This window comes from Ovis canadensis, chromosome 1 (genome assembly GCF_042477335.2).
Source record: "Ovis canadensis isolate MfBH-ARS-UI-01 breed Bighorn chromosome 1, ARS-UI_OviCan_v2, whole genome shotgun sequence".
Taxonomy (NCBI): domain Eukaryota; kingdom Metazoa; phylum Chordata; class Mammalia; order Artiodactyla; family Bovidae; genus Ovis; species Ovis canadensis.
In genome coordinates, this window is record NC_091245.1 from 272458671 (window position 1) to 272480058 (window position 21388).

General features: G+C 38.6%; 1 protein-coding gene across 18 annotated transcripts in view; it reads left to right on the plus strand.

The window, feature by feature from the left end:
- The window catches only part of TTC3 (tetratricopeptide repeat domain 3), a 125611-nt gene that overhangs the window by 62143 nt on the left and 42080 nt on the right, over window positions 1–21388 (plus strand). For all 18 annotated transcript variants that reach the window (XR_011252227.1, XM_069568025.1, XM_069568032.1 and 15 more), the window contains 11 exons: window positions 1476–1588; window positions 4967–5087; window positions 7281–7403; window positions 8304–8405; window positions 9916–10008; window positions 10663–10727; window positions 11704–11840; window positions 13875–14201; window positions 16563–16814; window positions 19284–19330; window positions 20306–20362. Coding sequence is in view for 17 of the 18 variants with exons in the window: in XM_069568025.1 (XP_069424126.1) it covers window positions 1476–1588; window positions 4967–5087; window positions 7281–7403; window positions 8304–8405; window positions 9916–10008; window positions 10663–10727; window positions 11704–11840; window positions 13875–14201; window positions 16563–16814; window positions 19284–19330; window positions 20306–20362 (1437 nt within the window). In the remaining variant the exon portion in view is untranslated. The remainder of the gene's footprint in view (window positions 1–1475; window positions 1589–4966; window positions 5088–7280; window positions 7404–8303; window positions 8406–9915; window positions 10009–10662; window positions 10728–11703; window positions 11841–13874; window positions 14202–16562; window positions 16815–19283; window positions 19331–20305; window positions 20363–21388) is intronic.

Genomic DNA, 21388 nt, shown 5'->3' on the forward strand with positions numbered 1-21388 from the left:
AAGGTAATGGTTGCATTTGGTGATAGAAGAAAGGAGTTGGACTCGGGAGGTTAAAAAAGGAGAGTTCAGGTTTGTGTTATACTGTTTTATTTTTTAAAAACATACTTAAAATGCTAATATTAATAGCTCTTAGTTCTGGATAGCAAGTACCTTGGGTATTTTATTATTTCCTAGAGTTCAGGCTTCCCATAACCACATGCAGTCAGGGTATGGATGTGAGCACACTTGGTGTCCATTACTCAGGGTCCTTCAGTGTGCCCCTGGAAAGCTTACTTACCTGCACTGCCCAGCATTATACTCTGCTTTCCATGGTGTTGGATTTTTGAAAAAAAGTAGAAATGGTTCTAGAATTAACCTCAGGTAGAAATTACCCTGTGTACCAACTTAGGCTCCAAGCTTCCTAGGCTAGATGAGGCTTCCTCGGCTAACAGCTACCTAATGAGGTTCGCTGTCTTGAGTGGCCCACAGAGCCTGCAGGGCGTTTTTCCCATGACGGGCTGCTTTTCTTGTCCTGATGTGGCAGATGCATGTCTTCCATTAGGGACTCTCTGACTCTGTTTTCTGGTAGATTTTTGAAGCCAGGGCGACATGTTCTCAACAGAGTAATAATAAATATCATATTTTGCTTCATCAGAATTGAAGAAATAGTTTATTACATTTTTAATTTACTTTGATTTAATTTTGATTAAAAAAAACCAGGGTGATAGAACTTAAAAGAATGATAGACATTTAAAAGAATTTCATCAATCAGACTATCTCCAGAAGGAATGGATGTATTTACTCCAGAAAAGCCCTTGCTTTAGAATGCCTCCTTTAGAACTGGCTTCAGAGCTTCTTATTAACTCCATTCTGTAGTGACATTTCCTTTATCACCCACAATGGAGTGACGGCCAGTATTACTTTGAGCTAAATATCTTTTGGATTTTTTTCCAAAACAAAATTCATTCAAAGCCCAGAGGCTTCCACTGTTGAGAATTGTCAAAAGAATGTATTTTAAGTTCTAAATTTTTACTAAATAGCTGTTTTTAAGACATAGCATTTGTCTTATGTCACAAAACATTGTGGCAACATTATTGGAATTCCTGTGACTCTAAGGGAGCAGTGCTTACTAGGATACATGTTATAGTGCATTTGCATCCAAATCAGTCTTTTTGCCGTGAGCTTATTTCTTTTTTAGCCAGCACACACTGGGTCTTGTGTGTGTGTTAGTAAATGCTCATTTGGTGCATTGCCTGTGTTCAGTGCCAACTTCTCATTCCAGAGCTGGATCATTTTGGTTCTGTGTCTGAGTATCCATATGGTCATATTTTATGTAATTACTAAGAAAATGAAATGCAGAAGGTGTAATTTTTCCATAGAAATTTTTGGGTATACAGTTGTTTTTAATATTATGCAAAAAGAATCAACCTTCAGGTAAAATCTGTTCCCAGCCTTTTTTTCTCTGTAAGTGATCACTGTTCTCATTGCTGCCAAAGGAGTTATCTGAAGCTGAAAACCAATTTAAGAGGATGATTGAACACTACCCCAATGAGGGACTTGATTGCTTGGCCTACTGTGGAATTGGAAAAGTATATTTGAAAAAAAACAGGTTAGTGGAAACTGCACTACATTATGCTCTAGGCTGGTAACTCATTTGAAGTCTCATGGGATGATGGCCCCTGTTCTGGAGTGATTTTGACATCTTTTCCTACATACTGTGATAATTGTGTTCACTTTGAGGACTGGCATTTCAATATTAATTATTAAAGTCAGCAATTCAGTTACCAGTGCTTTCTAATTTTGAATCTAATAAGAAACTCATTAATAATGTGGCACAAGAAGTTTTATATTGTATGTTTTGGTATATGTCATTTATAAATTGTGACTGAATTGATATAAATTAATGGTTTACATTACCCCTTCATGGATCACAGCCTTGTGGTGAAGGGGCTTGTTTACTCAGTGAAGCTATGAGCCATGCTGTGCAGGGTCACCCAAGGACGGATCGTAGTAAAGAGTTCTGACAAAATGTGGTCCACTGGAGGAGGGAATGGCAAACCATTCCAGTATTCTTCTCCTACACTGATTACATAATCTTTGACTGAATCACAACAAACTGTGGGAAATTCTTTAAAGATGGAAATACCACATCACCTTACCTGTCTCCTGAGAAACCTATGTGCAGGTCAATAAACAACAGTTAGAACCTTACATGGAATAACTGACTGGTTCAAAATCGGGAAAGGAGCATAACAAGGCTGTATTTTGTCACCCTGTTTATATAACTTACATGCAGAGTCAGTTCAGTTTAGTCCCTCAGTCGTGTCCAACTCTTTGCGACCCCATGGACTGCAGCATGCCAGGCCTCCCTGTCCATCACCAACTACTGGAGCTTGCTCAAACTCAAGTCCATCGAGTTGGTAATGCCATCCAGCCATCTCATCCTCTGTCGTCCCCTTCTCCTCCTGCCTTCAATCTACATACAGAGTACATCATGCGAAATGCCAGGCTGGATAAATCACAAGCTGGAATCAAGACTGCTGGGAGAAATATCACCAATCTCAGATATGCAGATGATACCACTCTTAATGGCAGAAAATGAAGAGGAACTAAAGAGCCTCTTAATGAGGGTGAAAGAGGAGAGTAAGAAAGCTGGCTTAAAGCTCAGCTGTCCAAAAAAAACTAAGGAAGGTTGTGGCATCCAGTCCCGTCACTTCATGGCAAATAGAAGGGGAAAAGTGAAAGCAGTGACAGATTTTATTTTCTTAGGCTCCAAAATCACTGCAGACGGTGACTGCAACCATGAAATTAAAAGATGCTTGCTCCTTGAGAGGAGACCTGTGACAACCTAGACAGTGTATTAAAAAGCAAAGACACTTTGCTGGCAAAGGTCCGTATGGTCGAAGCTATGATTTTTCCAGTAGTCATGTTTGGATCCAAGAGTAAAGAAGGCTGAGTGCCAAAGAATTGATACTTTTGAATTGTTCTGGAGAAGTCCTTAAGAGTCCCTTGGATGGTGAGGAGATCAAACCAGTCAATCCGAAAGGAAAATCAACCCTGAATATTCATTGGAAGGACTGATACTGAAACTGAAGCTCCAGTACTTTGGCCACCTGATGTGAAGAGTGGACTAAATGGAAAAGACCCTGATACTGGGAAAGATTGAGGGCTGGAGGAGAAGCAGGTACCAGGATGAGGTGGTTGGATGGCATCACTTACTATATGAACATGAATTTGAGCAAACTCTGGGAGACAGTGAAGGACCAGGAAGTCTGGCTTGCTGCAGTCACCTATTCTCCCCTCAAAACTTGTATGAGGATGGTTTTAATATGAAGTATATATCTGTTGAAAGATACCATGAGTTAGAAGAAAGAAAAAAAAAACTCTCTTCTGAACTTGCAGATGAAGTCCTTACTCAAACATTTAATATATATCTGTTCCCTGTTTCATGTCTTACCTCCCCAAATGTCTATGAGCATTAGGGGACAGGATTATGACTTGAGCTTTCTAAAAAACAAAAACAACTTGCTGTTCCTGCCACTTAAACCCAGTATAGTGGTAGGTATGTTAGATTACTTTTATAAAGAAATAATTAACTTATTGAATATTATTCATAACTTTTAATTATCCTTAAATTTTCATCTTAACTGTTTAGAGGAAATGTTATCAGACCATTGGGACTCTGGAGAACTCAACCTCAGAGGCTGTCTAGAACTTTCTTTAAAGGTCTTTAAAGATTAAAGAAATTTCTTTTACTTCCTAAAGCTACTGTCTGACCATCTCATCTCTGTTAAGAATCAGAGGTAGTGAGGATTTTGCAATCATCTCCATGGTAATAACAAATGCAGTTAATTTGAAAGTTTAGTGTAAGTTGTTTAGGACACACCTGTTTAATGCAGTGACCACATGCACGTATTCACTAGATCTAGGAAAATAACATAAATCTGTAACATCATGGAGGTTATGATAAGTGAAGAAGTGTTTTACCATTTTGAAAGTCATTTAAAATTTTTAAAAATTTTATTGAAGTATAGTTGATTTACAGTGTTGTGGAAAGGCTTTTAAATTTTAATTTCAAAATAATACAGTTTGGCGTCCAGTGACCAATAAGCTAGCTGGTTTTTTGCTGTTGTAATGTGTAGTCTCTGGTTTAAAATCTTGCTGTTTATAACCATCTTACGGTGGATGGTGGTCTAGCTTTTCTGCAGGTGAAGTCACCTACGCAAAGGTAAAAATGACTTCTTCAATTGGGAGGTGGTTTCAAGATTGAAGAACAGGAGGAAACCTTTTGCTTTTATAGTCTAACAAGAAGAAGAGAGACTGGGAGAACCTGATAATTCATTATTCTAGTATTCGTTGGTTGAATGAACTTTGGGAATCTATTGGTATTTTTTTAAACTGTAAATTGGCACTAAAATATATCATATTTATGGTAAAACAGTTTACATACACATTTGTTGTGTTAAAATAATCAACTGCTTTATAGCTGAAGAAAGATGTCCAGAATACACGAGCTCTTTAACAGTTTTACAGCAGAGGGATTTTATTATAGCCATTTTAAATGAATCAAGTTAAAAAAAATTTCCCTGTTTATGATTAATTAGTTGAAGTGGACCTATGGTGTTGTACTACAAGGACCTCCTTTAATTAGATTAGTAAATTAAATAAAAATGGAACAACCAAATTTGTTCAGTTTTCTGTTTTAATTGTGGGAAACTTTAAAAAATAAATTACAGCTGTAAATTGAACTAGTGTGTACCTACCATAGTAAAGCCAGTGTCCTGGTAGACTGGTGTTTAATTTATATTACTTTAGTAGCAAAGAGTGATAATGTCTTGGTTTTTGAAGAAAGTATGGGTTACTGTGAATATTTCTGTGCAGTGATTTGTCAAATGTACTCTTCTGGTAAGCTTGAAATGTCTGTGCCTTGTGGGGAGTGGAAATTCATGTCACATCTTTAATACCTTCTTCATAATTCTGACTTTAGATTTTTAGAAGCTCTTAATCATTTTGAGAAAGCAAGAACCTTGATCTGTCGTCTTCCTGGAGTGTTAACTTGGCCCACGAGTAATGTGATTATTGAGGAGACTCAGCCAGGGAAGATAAAGGTAATTATTTCTGTAGAACTTCTTACTAACCATAAAAGCTCATCTGCACTCCTGCGCTCTTGACTCAGGTATAAGATGACAGAGAGGTAGTAACACTCTGTCCTCAGCTCCTTCATTTCCCCTTTAAAAACTGGTGGAATCACCAACATTTATTGAGTATTTCCTAATTGCCAATCATATACCTTCCATTTATCATTACCTGTACCTCTTCTAGCAACCCTATGTGATGAGCACTGTGATTATTCCCATTTGACAGATGAGGAAGATTATGTTTAGACAGATTCATTGATGAGTTCAAGATTAACCAGCTTGGAAATGGTGGAGCTGACTTGACTCTAGGCATTCTGGCTAGAGTGCACTATTGTGTGCTGGCTGTACATGGAGGAAGATTTCACACTATTGTTTCCTTATACTTTCTGTAGTTATTGATATTGTATTTGAAGACCTAAAAAGTATAAATTGGTCTCATGTCCAGAATCATGGGGTGCTTTGCCAGTTCTAGAAAGACTAAATCATGTAACTTGACTGGGATAGGCCTTTACTTGTGGTGAGCTCTGGTGTATACTCAGAACTTGCTTTGAACTAAAGCTTTTATAAGCATAGGAATCAACTCTTACTCTAATTAAAAGTAGCCAAAAGATCTGCATAGGAGTATCTGCCAACAGCTTGTATAAATAGATAATAAACGTGCAAAGTGTTTTCAACAATTAGCCATCAGAGAAATGCAAATAAAAACAGGGTACCACTTCACACCCATCAGGGTGGCTATAATCAAAAAGACAGTACAAGTGTTGTACAAGGATGTGGAGAAATCAGAACCCCCATACATTGCTATAAAATTTAAAATGGTGGTTGGTGCTGCTTTGGAAAACAGTCTGGCAGTTCTTCATTGGTTAAAGATAGAGTTACCAAATGACTGAACAATTTCAGTTCTAAATATACTCAGAGACAGGAACACATAAGTTCTCCCAAAAACTTACACATGAATGTTCATAGTAGCATTATTCAAAATAGTCAAAAAGTAGAAAGAACTCAAAGGCCATTAGTTGATGAATGGGTAAATAAAATGTGGTGTATCCATATAACACATTTGGCCATAAAAAGGAATGAAGTAATGATACATACTACAACATAGATGAACCTTGAAAACGTTACGCTGAGTGAAAGCAGCCAGGTACGAAGTGCCAGATACTGTGTGATTCTGTTTAGCTGGAATCTCCACAGTAGGACTTTTTCCTCTGGGGGCTACACCATGTAGCATCTGGAATCTTAGTTGCCCAACCAGGGATCGACCCTGTGCCCCCTGCAATGGAAGCACACAGAGTGTTAACCACTGGCCCTCCAATGAAGTGCTCACAATAGGAAAATCTATATATGAAGGCAGATAGTATATTAGTGGCTGTCAGGGGATAGGGGACTGAGAAAAGATGAGGGATTACTCATGGCTGTGGGATTTCTTGTTGGGTGGTGAAAGTGTTTTAAATTTAGGCTATGGTGATGGTTACATGACTCTGAATATACCAACAAACCACTGAACTATACACTTTAAGTGCATGAATTGTATGGTGCATGAATTATATATGAACAAAACTGTTATAAAAAATAAAACAGAGGGACTGTTGGATTTTCCTCTCTTTATTCTGGACTGGGATGGAGGCATTGGAACTATTGATAACAATGAACCATCCTGGGAAGCCTGGCATGAGTCTTGGGGGCTTTGGTGGCAGTGGTGTAATTCTTCAGAGGATGGGCAAGCACAGGTGCAAGGATTCGGGGAGGAGGATGAATGTCAGTGAGGGGTGGGAGGATGTCCCAGGTAAAGTGACTCTGGGCAGAACAGTGGAGTCTTAAGGGTAATTCTACCTCATTAGGCACCTGTGAATGCTTAAAAGAGGTTTTTAAGAGGTATGTGTTGTAAAATGAGGTTTGAGGATTACAACAAAGGATAAGGTTTTGATTCAGTCTGAAATTCTGAAAATTTTTTGTGCAGTCCTTTTCTTCCATTCCTTTCTCAGCATGTCTCTGTATTAGCCTCTCTCCAGGAGGAAAAACTTTATAAGTTGTATGTAGTTTCTTGGCTAAAAGGCATTTGGTCCTTTTTGTGCTGAAAATATTTTGCTGGCGAGAGATTATTGAAAGAATTTGATTGATGAATTAGTGTTGTCGTATTATTTTTGTTAACTTTTGTTGTAGATGCTGTTAGAAAAATTCGTTGAAGAATGCAGGTTCCCTCCAGTGCCGGATGCCACTTGTTGCTATCAGAAGTGCCATGGATATTCCAAAATTCAGATATATATAACCGATCCAGACTTCAAGGTACGGAATGAGGGTATACCGGGACATGAACTTGCTGAATTGTGCCTGAAAATGGTTTCAGAACAAATTCTTTAATTGGAGCCACCCAAGTTCTATGCCTTGCTGGCAGCTTTGCGTCCTCTTGTCTGCCTCGTCCCCTGACTGCAGTCTGCAGCACCTCACGTGGGGGCCCAGAGTCCTTGAAATAAACACTGAGGGCAGTGGTGGTGACCTGAGAAGGCAGGCTAACTAATTCCATTTCCGCCTTCTAGCCACTGTTCCATGTAACTGCCTGCTCCTTAGGAGCCCAGGAAACACAGTGAGGTAGTTATCCTGATTTGCTGCAGTTCTAATTTCTTACATATTTGAGTCCAAGAATCTGAAGAATTGAAATCCAAGAATCATTCTGATCACTGAATAACTCCTGGAGACCTAAATCTGAGACTGAGTGTGGCAGTTAATTAAGTGAATAGAACGCTGCACCTTAGTTTATTCAAGAAGATAGAAGCTGCCTGCTGTCCCTCGTTAGTAGTTCAGATGAAATAAAGTTTATAAAGTATTTGATATTTTGTAAACCACTCCAGTATCCTCTCCTGGAACACCCCCATGGACAGAGGAGCCTGGTGGGCTGCAGTCCATGGGGTCACAAAGAGTTGGGCACAACTGAGTGACTAACACTTTCACTTCCAAAGGAATACGCAACTGTAAATTGTGGAAATGAATGTCAATCAAGCTCAGTGTTTTCAGCCCTAGGCAATCTGGGGTATGGAAGTACTATACTCCCCTAAGAGGAAATGTGACATCTAGTTATGTCTGCCAGGTGAATGCAGGTCTCTGTCTTATTATGTGTTGTGGGTGTGAAAGAGAGAGTGCATGTAGACATTTTTAAGGTGTGAATTAAAAATTATTTTAAAACCCCAGGGTTTTATACGAATCAGCTGTTGCCAGTATTGTAAAATAGAATTTCACATGAACTGCTGGAAGAAGTTAAAAACAACCACCTTCAATGATAAAATTGACAAGGTAAGACAAGATTTTCTGGATTTGTTAATATGCTTATTGGGTATTGATTTTTCTTCCCCAAGAATCTTCGAGAAAAGTCTTAAGTGAGTATGAATTTCTCTCTGTGTGAGACATAACTAGAAGGCATTGAAGTTTTAATGATAAAGTAGAAAGGTTTTGTTTTTCATTTGTACAAGTGTAAAGGCAGTAACCATAGAGGCTTTTAGTAAATTGTTGAACCCTCCCCTTTTATGTTGGGAATGTATGATCAAAAATAAATGATTTAATGTTATGATGTAGAATTGGGGCCTCAAATTTTTTATTTTCTAAAAACATTTGAGATAATTTGTACTAAGAAATCAACTTAAATTTTGTGCTGCCATATTTGGTTGGGGTTTCTCTTAATTAGCGAGATAATTATGTTAATTACCATTAGCCAGATACACTTTGAGAGCAGTCATAGTTTAATAATCTTCATTCATAGACTTTGTTTCTGATCCATATAAACTATGGACTTAAAAAAAGAACCTTACTCTACACTACTTAGCCTCATATAAACTCTTGTCCTTATTGAGGAGGAAAGAATAAAGTGGTTGTGCTAGGTGAATGTCAGCAGAAGTAATTATTCAAGTTTAGTAAAAATAAATGCCCACATTTTACATAGTTTCATGTTGTTATCTAGAGGTATGATGATGTGACCAAATAACTGTTGCCGTTGAGTCACTTGTGCTATGTCTTTGTCTCACTTTAATTGAGCTTCTCTAGCTATACCCTCAGGGCAGTGGCGCTGTAGCTCAGACGGCAAAGAATCCACCTGCAATGCAGGAGACCCAGTTCGATCCCTGGGTCGGGAAGATCCTCTGGAGAAGGGCATGGCAACCTACTCCAGTATTCTTGCCTGGAGGATCCCATGGACAGAGGGGCCTGGTGGACTGCAGTCCACAGGGTTGCAAAGAGTGGGACACAATCACCACTACCACTACCAGCTATACCCATGCCCTTAGTGGTCCTAACCATTCCCCTGGGTTGAAGTACCCTCTGTATATTAGCTTTCACTAGGGTACCTTGAAGTAACTCAACTGTCTCATGACTTAAAGTAAGAAAGGCTTGTTTCTTGCTTACATTACTTGTCTTGCAGTTTTGCAGTTGTTGTCCAGGATTGGGCAGTGGCAGCTCCGGTCTTTGGGGCTGTGGACTTTGTTTTTTAATTGAGGTTGAGGAGTGACTGAGACATGTTCTTGTGATCTAGAGGAAAGAGCAGTGGCCAGTCCACTCAGCGTTCTTAAGGCTTTGGTGTGGATGGTAGCACACGTCAAGGCAGCTCATCTTACATGACCAAGCAAGTCAGGTGGACAGCCCTGCAGCTGGAGGCTCTGGAAGTCAGCTGGCAGTGAGCAGGGACTTTGCAGTGCCTCCTGAAGAAGGTTTTAGATCATATTTTGACTGTTCCGTGGTTAAAATGGCATACATGTGTACATTTATGCCAAGATGTAACCCCCTTCCCCCCCGCCCCCGTTTTTAAATCAAATAGGATTTTCTGCAAGGAATTTGTCTTACTCCTGATTGTAAAGGAATCATTTCAAAGATTATCATCTTCAGCAGTGGTGGTCAAGTTAAATGTGAAGTAAGTAGACCCTGGGGAAATCTCATTAAATAGGTAACCAAATTGCTTATACCTTATAAAATATTATGTAAAATTTCCTTGCATTTTCCAGGAATGAAATAGTTACTTAATATAAGAAATTATAGGAAATAATGGGATGTAAGAATGCTGCTTCTCTCTCTTTTTTTAAAAAAATAATAATTCTTTGCAATTAAGGATTCTAGTGTTCTTTTGTCTCCTAAAAGGCAAAGGAGGTTTTTTGCATTTCAGTTTTACTGATTTTACTCCTTTTGATAACCTTGTTTTTTTTAATTTCCAGTAAATATTTTGATGTTGACAAGGTAGAGGATCTTAGGGAGGGAGGAGAGGGTCTTGAGCTGTACCGCGTGGGAGCTATAGGAGTGGGTTGTTGTAATGACATCTGTCATTCATTTGATCTTCTGCTTACTCTAAATTTTTTTTTTAACCTCCTTTAACTGTATGTACTCTCTTTTTCTTTTCAGTAAATTGTGTTGCTAAAGTGTTCTGGGCTTTTGTTTGGGTCAGAGTACCATTACTGTTCTCTATCAGTTTGGATGTTGACTCTGCTTTTGAAATGCTTGTTAAACTTGTGATTTTATGCTTAATGTCATGGGAGCATGAGACAAATTTTAGATGTCTCTGTTTTATTTAAAGTTTGAACACAAGGTCATTAAAGAAAAGCTTCCTCCAAGACCTATTCTGAAACAGAAATGTTCTAGGTAAGATTTTTAATAATCAGATTAATAATGTCCATTAGAATATGATTCTGTTAAATGCACATTTCTAAATAATGCTATTTTAAAAATTGGCTCAGCACACATATCCAAATAAGTAGTTTTAAAGTGAATTTTATAGGTATTTATAACTTTCAAGACAACCTTGAATAGTTAAATGCTAAAAACTTGAATAAAAAGCATTATTTAGTGATTGAATTTATAAGTAAAATGACATTTGAACTATGAAATGACGTGTTCAGTAGATTTGGCATTTGGATAAAAATTACATATTTATCTCTCAGTTGTTTACTCTTTAATTCCAAAAACATCTTTCCTTTTGTTCTCTTCAGCAAACATTTTGAACCAGTGACTCTTTCTCCTGAAATACTTTAATGAACTGTCAAAGTTAGTCACTTTTCTGTTATCTTCTTGTTCAAATAATTCAATCCTTTTTTCTTTTCTTTTTTGCCCTGCTTTTTGTTTTCCACTTTAAGAAGTTATTTTTTTTATCATTGGTGACCAAGAAAAAGCAAAAGAAAATGAATTATTTGTTGAAGAGAATTTCTTGTAGCCGTATTGACCAAATTTGAATGTTGTGGATCATTATTGGGTTATGAAAATGATATTTTACTGTGGAAACGAGTATTGACATGTATTATCTTGCATAGTAATTTTTTACTATTCCTCTTTACCCTAATGGTATCTTCTATACATGGGGATAATATCTGTATGATCTATATATGCATCCTTAATTAGAAATGCCTTAGTCATTGATGTTCTTGTTTTTATGAAATACAAGTACACTTGTTTTGACTGAATTGACCATGTGTCAAAAGTTTTTGATATTGAACAGAGGATATAGTCCCAAGTTCTAACTAAAAGAGAAAACTTGGAAAATGGCTTCTACAATTGGCAAAGGAAAGTAGTTGATTGAGTTCATAACAAAGGTGAATTGTCACTAATTGTAATTATTTATCAGCCTAGAGAAGTTGAGGCTGAAAGAAGACAAAAAATTGAAACGAAAGCTCCAAAAAAAGGAAGCAAAAAAATTAGCACAAGAAAGACTGGAAGAGGACCTAAGGGAAAGTAACCCACCAAAAACTGAAGAGCAGAGAGGTATGCTGGGAGTCTGAGGCATGATGAGAATCTCATATTCTTGCTTAAAAGTGTGTATACAAATATTCATCTTGTTAGGCTTTATGTTAATACTTAAATTGAATTGAAATTTAGATTTCCCTTGGTATTTTAATACTATCACCATCTTTTGATTATCCTGAGATGGGAAGGGGTGTAGTGTAAGGAACACTGAATTTAGAAGTAATATACAGGAATTAAAAACACTTTCCTGCCACTTACACAGGGCAAATTGTCTCAGTTCCCTTATCTCCATTGTTAACATGAAAATAGTATTTGAAATTCCACACATATGTTTGAACTATAAATTAGCCACTGATTATCTGAAGTATGCTGCTTCACGTAAAGAAGCCATTCATATAAGATGCCAGAGAGATTACCTCGTGTTTTATGCTCATCTCATCAGCATTCCCTGATCAACATGGGAGCAGTCTCAGTGATTTACTGTCCCTGTGGACACATTTACTTTCAAGTTTTGTGGTTTTGCTATTTTTTTAATGTATGGTTTCAGGTGTAAAACATAATGATTTGATATTTCTATATATTGCAAAATGATTACCACAATAAATCCAGTTAACATCCACCGCCATACATACAGAATTTTTTTTTCATGATGAGAACTTTCAAGGTCTACATGCAAATACACGAAACAGTATTATTAACTATAGTCATTGTACTGTGCGCTGTATCCCTAGGACTACTTTCAGTTTTAAGTTAAAGTAAATTATTCTTATTTTCTACTCCGATGACTGTGGTCAGCATTAATATTTCCTCTTGCTATCTTTGTTTTTCATCTTGTTGTTTAGTCACTAAGTCATGTCTGACTTTTTGCAACTCCATGGACTGTAGCACACCAGGCTTCCCTGACCTTTATTATCTCCCAGAGTTTGCTCAGACTCATGTCCATTGAGTCATTGATGCCATCCAACCATCTCATCCTCTGTTACCCCCTTCTCCTCCTGCCCTCAATCTTTCCCAGCATCAGGGTCTTTTCCAAAGAGTCGGCTCTTTGCATCAGGTGGCCAGAGTATTAGAGTTTCAGCATCAATCCTTCTAATGAATATTCAGGGTTGATTTCCTTTAGGATTGACTGGTTATTCCATTAACGTTCCAGAAATCAATTAGAACTGTCTTTTACTGAAAAAAATTTTAGGGAACATCATTTACTTTATATATTTTTTGTATTTGTATGTTATTTACTGTATTAGCGTCAAGAGGTTAAATGGCCACTTTTTTGGGGGAAATGCCTGGGTAGGAAGAGGCACTTTTGAGATACTGCAATCAGTAACTCCACAGGTCTATGATTTAGGATTCAACAGTAAGATAAATAACACGTATTTATCCAAATTCAACCAAATATTGTTTTTATACCTGAAGCGACGATCCCTTCAACTCGAGGGGGGAAAAAAAGCTTTACATTTATGCCTGAAACATATTTATTGAATGTAAAATTTGAGTAGTTGATAAGGCTCAGTTAAGATTGTTGTGGGAAGTAACCTTATTTTAGAGGAACTAAGTTTTTAGATGTTACATGAGTGGTACCAGTGAAGGAAATAAGATACTTGATATGTTTGATTTACTGTGAAGTTTCATGTCTTTTAAAGGCACTTTTAAAGTTAAATACTTCATATATCTAATTTAAAAGTTCTTAGGTTATTTAAAACAACATAAAGAATACATCTGAGTCACGGATTATATTGCTGTGTAATTCCCTAGTGGCCCAGACAGTAAAGAATTTGCCAGCAATGGAGGAGATATGGGTTTGATCCTTGGGTTGGGAGTATCCCCTGGAGAAGGGAATGGCTACCTAGTCTAGTATTCTTGCCGGAGAATTCCATGGATAGAGGACCCTAGCAAGGCTCCAGTCCACAGCGTCTCAAAGAGTCAGGCACAACTGAGTGACTAGCACTTTGACTTCACTTTCACACACAGTGTTAGGTTAAGTTTTTCACAGTGTATGTTTTTGCAAATTGGTCCTCTTTCTCCTTTTTACTGTCCACTGTTATTTATCCTTAGAAACTATCAGCCGTGTCCAAAGTTGCCAGTTCCTTGATGACAGAATTCTGCAGTGCATAAAGCAGTACGCTGACAAGATTAAGTCCGGGATACTGAATACTTCCAAGCTTCTCAAAGAATTGCTTTCTTGGAAGGTTTTAACCACAGAAGACTACACAACGTGTTTTTCTAGCAGAAATTTCCTGAATGAAGCAGTGGACTATGTTATTCGTCATTTGATCCAGGAAAAGAACAGAGTAAAGACAAGGGTATTTCTGCATGTTTTGAGTGAGCTTAAAGAAGTGGAGCCAAAACTAGCCACCTGGATCCAGAAACTTAATAGTTTTGGTATGTCTCTTAATTGTAGAGATGCAGTTTCGTAGGAGGATAAATACAGATCTCTGAATCCTTCTTCATTTTACTATCATTTATGATTTTTTAAAATGTAGAACTACAAATTTCTGTGGTTGAAGAACACTGTTTCCTGAAGTTCACAATTTTTGGGTTACCTTGTAGATAAGTTGACTTCCCTGATGGCTTACATGGTAAAGTGTCTGCCTTCAGTGCGGGAGACCCAGGTTCAGTCCCTGGGTCAGGAACATCTCCTGGAGAAGGAAATGACAACCCACTCCAATACTCTTGCTTGGAAAATCCCATGGACAGAGGAACCTGTTAGGCTACAGTCCATGGGGTCGCAAAGAGTCGGATGCGACTGAGCAACTTCACTTTCTTTCTATAGAAAGGTTACCTTGTGCTTTTGTGAAAGATGTCAGTAAGAAAGTCTAGTCCTGTGTTATGCTCAGCTATTGTCAGTATGTTAACTTCGTGACTACCAGGCACTCCCCTAGGTGAATAGCACCCCTTGGAGTCAGCTGCGCAGGGGTGCCCTCTGTGAAGAGTTTGGAGGGGAGAGTGGATGGAGCTATGGATGATTGGTTAGGATCGCCTGTGGCAGATCTTTATCTAAGAATCAAGAGAAATGTCCTGGGGCTGACCTTCAGCAGCGTGAATCACAGGATCATAAAACTCTGGCGTTCTGTCCTCATTTTCCTAGTTTGGCTGAGGAAGAACCTTCGAGCAGGCTCTTTACCAGACCTACTCAGGGACCATGGAAGGCAGTGGCAGAGAAAGCTGCCAACTGACCCTAGAGGATGGGGTCCTTGGGCACCGACCGTGGCCTTGTTTGTCCTGGTGACCGAGGTGGCCACTTCCTAGCCCAGCAGACAATTCAGTCGGCAGCTATTGGATAAAGGCTAGCGGGAGCCATAGCAGTGGCCCGTAGAGGTTGCCAGCCTGGCTTGCCTTAGAGACGGGAGCTGATGGAACACTAGTTTCAGAGAATATACTGGTAAGTGTCTGCCAGGAGGCGCAGTGAGGTGGCAGGACACTTGCTGTGATTGGTGACTAATGTTGCTGCTGTGGACATACATCTCCACGGGCTCCTGGCCCCATAACACTAGTCCCAAGCGACACTGCCATTAGTGTCTGCTAAACAGGCAAGGAAATGATAAAATGTTTGATATTTCTTACTTTAATTTGCTTTATTTAACAAAGATTAATTTAAATTGAGTAGGAGCGGGGTTAACATTTCAGTACTAGGTGTGATCTGCTGCCTTCCTCTCATTGAGCACACGCTCTGATTTGAGCTGTATTTGGAGATTTGAATGTGGTATTTCTTCATCCATGATTCTCTTAAACCTTGTATCATGTGAGTATTTCACATGGTCGCTGATTCTTGTGTTTAAATACACTGGTATGTAACATGACCTCTGCAAAGCTGTTGCATCTGGAAGGCTCAGCTGTCTGGGGTAGTTTTGACTTGGCAGGCTCTGCTTCATTTGCAGACTGAGAACCTGTGCCCCGTCCAGTGTTAGCGATGTAGGGGGAGAAAGCAGAGCCAGTCCTTGCTTTTGGTGGCTGTGTTAGCACGCAGTAGGGGCTTACCTCCTTTCAGTAGTAGTGCATGAGGGTGCAGCCACCCCTTCCTCTGGAGTTGTAGAAGCGGGAGAAAGATCAGGAATAGTGACCACCTGGAATCTCGTGAGGAGGATAAGGGGCCACGGTGTTCGAGGGGATGAGGTGCATTCTTGAAGGTGTCGGATGAAGAGTTCACCCATTTTCTGTTTTAAAGGCATTTGGGAAGTTCCATAGATTATTGATGTTTTGTTATTATAGAATATATGTAGAAAAGCATTGTAAAATCTAGCTAGCTTGTACTAATTGGAATGAAAATCATTAAGTAGTGAAAAGTTACTGTTATATTTTTAGAGGAATTTAATGCCTTTAAAAAATTCCTTTTCTGGGCCTTCCCTGGTGATCCAGTGGTGAAGACTCCATGCTCCCAGGTTCAATCCCTGGTCAGGGAACTAGATCCCTCATGCCACAACTAAGACTCAGCAGAAATAAATAAGAATAAATACTAAAAAATTTGTTTTTTCCTAAGTCTAATAAAAATAGCTAGAATAATAGAAGCCTTTGGCCCACCTTTTTCAACTAATAGGTAAGAATTACTGTATTTAGCATATTCATGTGAAATGGTGTTTCTAAAATCCATAATAGCTTGAATAAGTTTATTCTCAAGTATTTAAATGTTTTCACTGAAAATGTAAGCAAACTATAATAGAACTGCTTTCCAAGATGTGAAACTGAATGTAATTTTATAGCAAATAATCCTCCCTTCTTCTGACTTGGGTTTTGTTTTTATTATAGGCTTAGATGCCACAGGACCTTTCTTTTCTCGTTATGGGGCTCCTCTTAAGGAGCTTGATTTTAGCATCATGACTTTTCTCTGGAATGAGAAATATGGTCATAAGCTAGGCTCTATAGAAGGAAAGCAACTTGATTATTTCTATGAGCCTACGTCACTGAAGGAAGCGCGGTGTTTAATATGGCTGCTGGAAGAACACAGAGACAAGTTCCCGGCACTGCATAATGCCCTGGACGAGTTCTTTGATATAATGGGTATGTGGACAGTTTCGATTTGTGTCTAAGGAAAAAGTCTTCAAAGGATCTAGCTTACTTAGATACTTAACAAAGAAAATAATGAAAATCATTATGCTACATCTGGCTTATTTGGGGAAGTTAGTATTAAGAACAGTGATTTTTTTTCATATACTAAAGCCTTTTTACTCTATGGATCTCAGTGTTGTCAGGACACTCAGATGGATACATTACATGGACTATTCTCATTGTAGGTGTTTTGACAGTGTCATGGCAAAGATGGCATATATATTAAGGGAATGAGGTTTCTTAGGAAATGGTTTGATTTGTAGCATTCAAGGAAACATTGGCCTGCAGAAGGAGGCAGTGTTTGCAGAATCTAGAACAGATAGCATATCTGCTGTGATGGGAAGAGCCTAGAGCTGGGAGTCAGAAAAGGAGGCTGTAGCCCAGCTACACCCCTAACTCAGTTCATTAGAAATCTTTTACTGCTGCCTTCAACACCTTGTGCTAGGTGTGATAACAGGGAATTCAGAAATGCTTACGCTAGTCCTTGCCCTCAGGACCTTATGTTTAGAAAAAGGCGTAAAATGAATATACAAGTAACTATAATATGGGAGAGGAGAGGGCCAGGAAAAGTGCTGAGCGGTTCCCCTCCTTGGAAAGAGGAAATTTTTAGTGCAGGAGTAGAGTCCACGCCCGGCTGTGAACATGGAGGTGGATTTGACAGTTGACATCCAGAGTTAGACACGTTCTTCAGTTCGGAAATTAAATTTCTTATCTTTGGTACTACATGTATCTCTTAGGATACTGTCTCTCCCTGCCCTCTTCCTTTTCCCTTCTCATCAGACTTCTGCTTTATGTATTGTCAGGAGTTAGACTCAGATTTCATGCTATTTGTTTTAAAGGGTAAATGAAAAGATTTTGGCCTTGTACTAAAGAGTTATACATTATGAAATTCAGATACAATATAAGAAACTGAAAAGCTTACTTTCGTTGTGGTTCTTAGGAGAGAACATACTCAGATATAGGTGGCTTTATTTTCCAGGGACACTGCTTCATGACTGGGGATGACATGCTTCTTGATATCCTGGATTGATTGCTCTCAGCTTGCTGCTGCTGGGAATAAAATGCTTTTCTGGGACTGAGCTTACAAAACTTGATGCGTGTTTGGATCACATCAAGGACAATTCCAGAGGACACAATTCCCTTTCATTGTGCATTTTCTCTGGTTCTTGTGTTCTGTGCCTGAAAAACCCAATCCATCTAGCTGTGAGTTTCTCTGTTCTCAGTCATAGAGTTGCAAGCCACCAACCAAATGACCAGCCAACAGATTTTCAAGTCCACTACCTCTGCCTCTCACCCTTACCCCAACATTTTCAATTTTATCTCCTTTCATTTAAAGGAACAATTACATTGGTTAAAAACTTCTCAAAATCCACTGATCTTATAAATTAACAGTGCTCAATAACATCACCAGTGCTGTAATAATTGGGAGACCCAAACTCTCTCTTGGATCCCATGTGCATAACTCTCTCTCGGAATGGCTTAAGCCACATGAGATTTATCTCAGATAATAATGCTTTATGTATTGTTTTCAATCAGGAAATGCTGAAATTGGTCTTGACCCTTCCTCTTGCCTTTTACCCCTTACTTAGTTTGTTGCCAAGTCAAATAAGCTGTATTCTTGATCTGGGCTTCCCTGTCCATCTCCATTTCCCTAGGCCAGGATCTTAATAACCTTTCCATGATCTCAGTAGTCCCCAACAGGTCTCCGTGCCTCTGACCCTCCCACTCCAAACCTTTCTCTCACACTGCTTCTGCTGACTCTTCTAGAACATCTGTCTGATCCTCTCTAAGTAGTCTGTTTGGGAAACACTTCCTTCCTTTTGCCTGTAGGTTGAAGTCACAGTGTCTGTCTGGGCTCAGCAGCGTGCTCCTGTCTCCCCACGGAATGTACACTTCATTTCCTGCTGCGCCCAAACCTGCCTTGTGCTGTCCCTGCTCACATCCAGCCTCTTGCTTACTCATCCGAAGTCCTCTGTTCCCCACAGCCCTCCCTGACCCTTCCTTGGGCTGCTCCCCTTGAAGACGGCATTCCTCTGTCAGCTTTGTTTCCACTGTCTTTAGCACACTAGGCTGTGGTGTTTGCCTCTCTTGTGTAGTTTGCAGAACGTGAGCTTATTGATGGTAGGGACTTTTCTATACATTTCTGTATTCCCAGCACCTAGCATGCACAGAGTTTGGTATCTAGAAAAAACTCAAGTTGTACTAAGTTAGATGGAAATTTTGTGATTCTTAGTAGTTGGTTTTCCACTGAGTCAGCCATTTTGCTCTTGGTTTCTAAACTAAACTGTGTCAAAGCCAAATAAGGAGTAGGACATAGTGGATGTTAGTAGTTTCTGGGGTGGTTTTCTTTAAGGACTTCGTGTATCATACGGCAATATAAACCTTTCATTTCCTTACAAAACCATCTGTATCTTCTAACAGACAGCCGCTGCACTGTGTTAAGGAAACAGGACAGTGGTGACGTGCCAGTAAGTTACCCTGTTGTTTTCAATGTCATATTCTAATTTGTGTCAGCCAGAGGAGGAGGGGAGGACCCAGCGTTTGTTTATATCCCAGGAGGCACTGCAGACCCAAATCTTGAGGACTTCAAGGTAACATGGCCATTTTCTCAGAAAGAGTAATCCCAGTCTTCCTCTTGGAGCAACAGACAGCACACTCTGCGACTTAAATTAGACAGTGTCCATAAATTTTCACAACTAATGAATGTTAATCATAGACATAGGAAGGGAGTTCTTGAGTCATCTGATGGCATAAAAATAAAATGTTAACCTTATAATGATAAAAATTATGTTTTGTTCTGTAAGGAAAACAAATGGACTTTGAGTGGCTTATAATTGAGCTTAAAAAGTTAAAATAATTCTAGAGCTGTCTTCCTTAATTAGTTTGTGGCCGTTTTCGAACAGAGACATACTTGTTTAATGATTTTTTTAGGATCACGTTGTCTGTACTTAAAATTTTGTCTTCATTCAGTCAGATCCTATCTGGCTGACTGGAAGCACAGATGACATGACCCGATGGGAAGTTGGATGCTGCTTCTAATTTCACTGTTGGTCCCCTGGTGTCTGGCCAAGTGCAGAATGTCTAGTTTGGTTAGTGAAGAAAAATCATTAAAATGTGATAAGCACATAGCTGAAATTACTTTATAAATCTCATCAATTACTTGAAATGGCATAAACCTTGTTGAAAATGAGTACCAGCATCTTAAGTTGGAACGATTAATTTTAGTTAATCTAGCATTAGGTGTCATTTAGCATTTTTCTTATTTTCTATTATAAATCAAAACAGTGGGGCTTGACACACTAAAGTGTTAATTTTTGGTAAACATTTTATGTACTTCAACTTAGGACCAGTCTATGAAAATCAAAATGGCATCTTTATAATATATAGTAGCTTCATAATATTATTATTTGAGTGTTCAATAATTTTTTTTTTTTACTTCTTAGTGTAATTTTACCAAGATAAAAAACAAAGGCAAGAAAAAGAAGCCAAAAGATTCAAAGGTATGGAATATTTTCTGTATTGTTTCTTAATTGAGTTTATAAATAAGAATTAATTAGTTCTTGGGATGTTTTGAAGAACTTTGTAGAGAAAGACTTTCTAGGCTTTAAAGATGTTTTGTGAGTTTCCTACATTTTGAGGAAGTTGAAGTTTCATGTCGTAGGTAAGTAATTCTTAACAGAGACTATTATCCTTTTCATTTTCTAGGTTTTTCCTAGTGAAATCATTGTTGTAATGTAGCACTTTTTATGGCTGTTCATCAGGGTGACCAGGGCTGCTTTGAGATCAGGCAGACCTGGGTTCTTAACCTTGGTTCTACCAATTATTATTTTTATTATCTCTGTGACCTTGGGCAAATTGACTTCCCTGTGCCCTCATGTCATTATCTGTATGACAAGACATGATGCATATTATTATTAATTAATGGGATTATTACCTAAATATTCAAAGTAAAAATGCTGAGACTTCCCTGGTGGTCCAGTGGTTAAGCCTTCACTTTCCAGTGCCTGGGGAGAGGATTCAGTCCCTGGTTGGGCAGCTAAGATCCCACATGCCTTATAGCCAAAAAACACCAGAACATGAACAAGAGGAACCAGTATTACAACAAATTCAATAAAGACTTAAAAAAAAAAAGCTAAATACTAACCATCATGGCAGAGCCTCAGAATTGATAGACTCCTTCCTTCCGCTCACCTAAAGCCCTGCTTCAAGCCCGTGAGATGACTGGGGCATTACTTTTAAGTCTTACGGTGGGTTCTTAATGGCTATCACACATTTGCGGGATCAAATGGGAGGCAAGGGTTGAAAATAGGGGCGGATAACAGTAGCTTAAAAGTTCCAGTACAACTTTTGTTTTTCTCTTTGACTATATATCTGTAGTTTATCTAAAAATGAGAGTTTCCACAGTGATAGTGTAAAATTTTTTGGAGTTTCAGAAACTATCTAAATGTTAGCTTGTGCCTATTTTTGGCTGTTGAAAATTTAATTACTATATGTCCCTATTCACAAGAAAATTTAGATAAGTCATA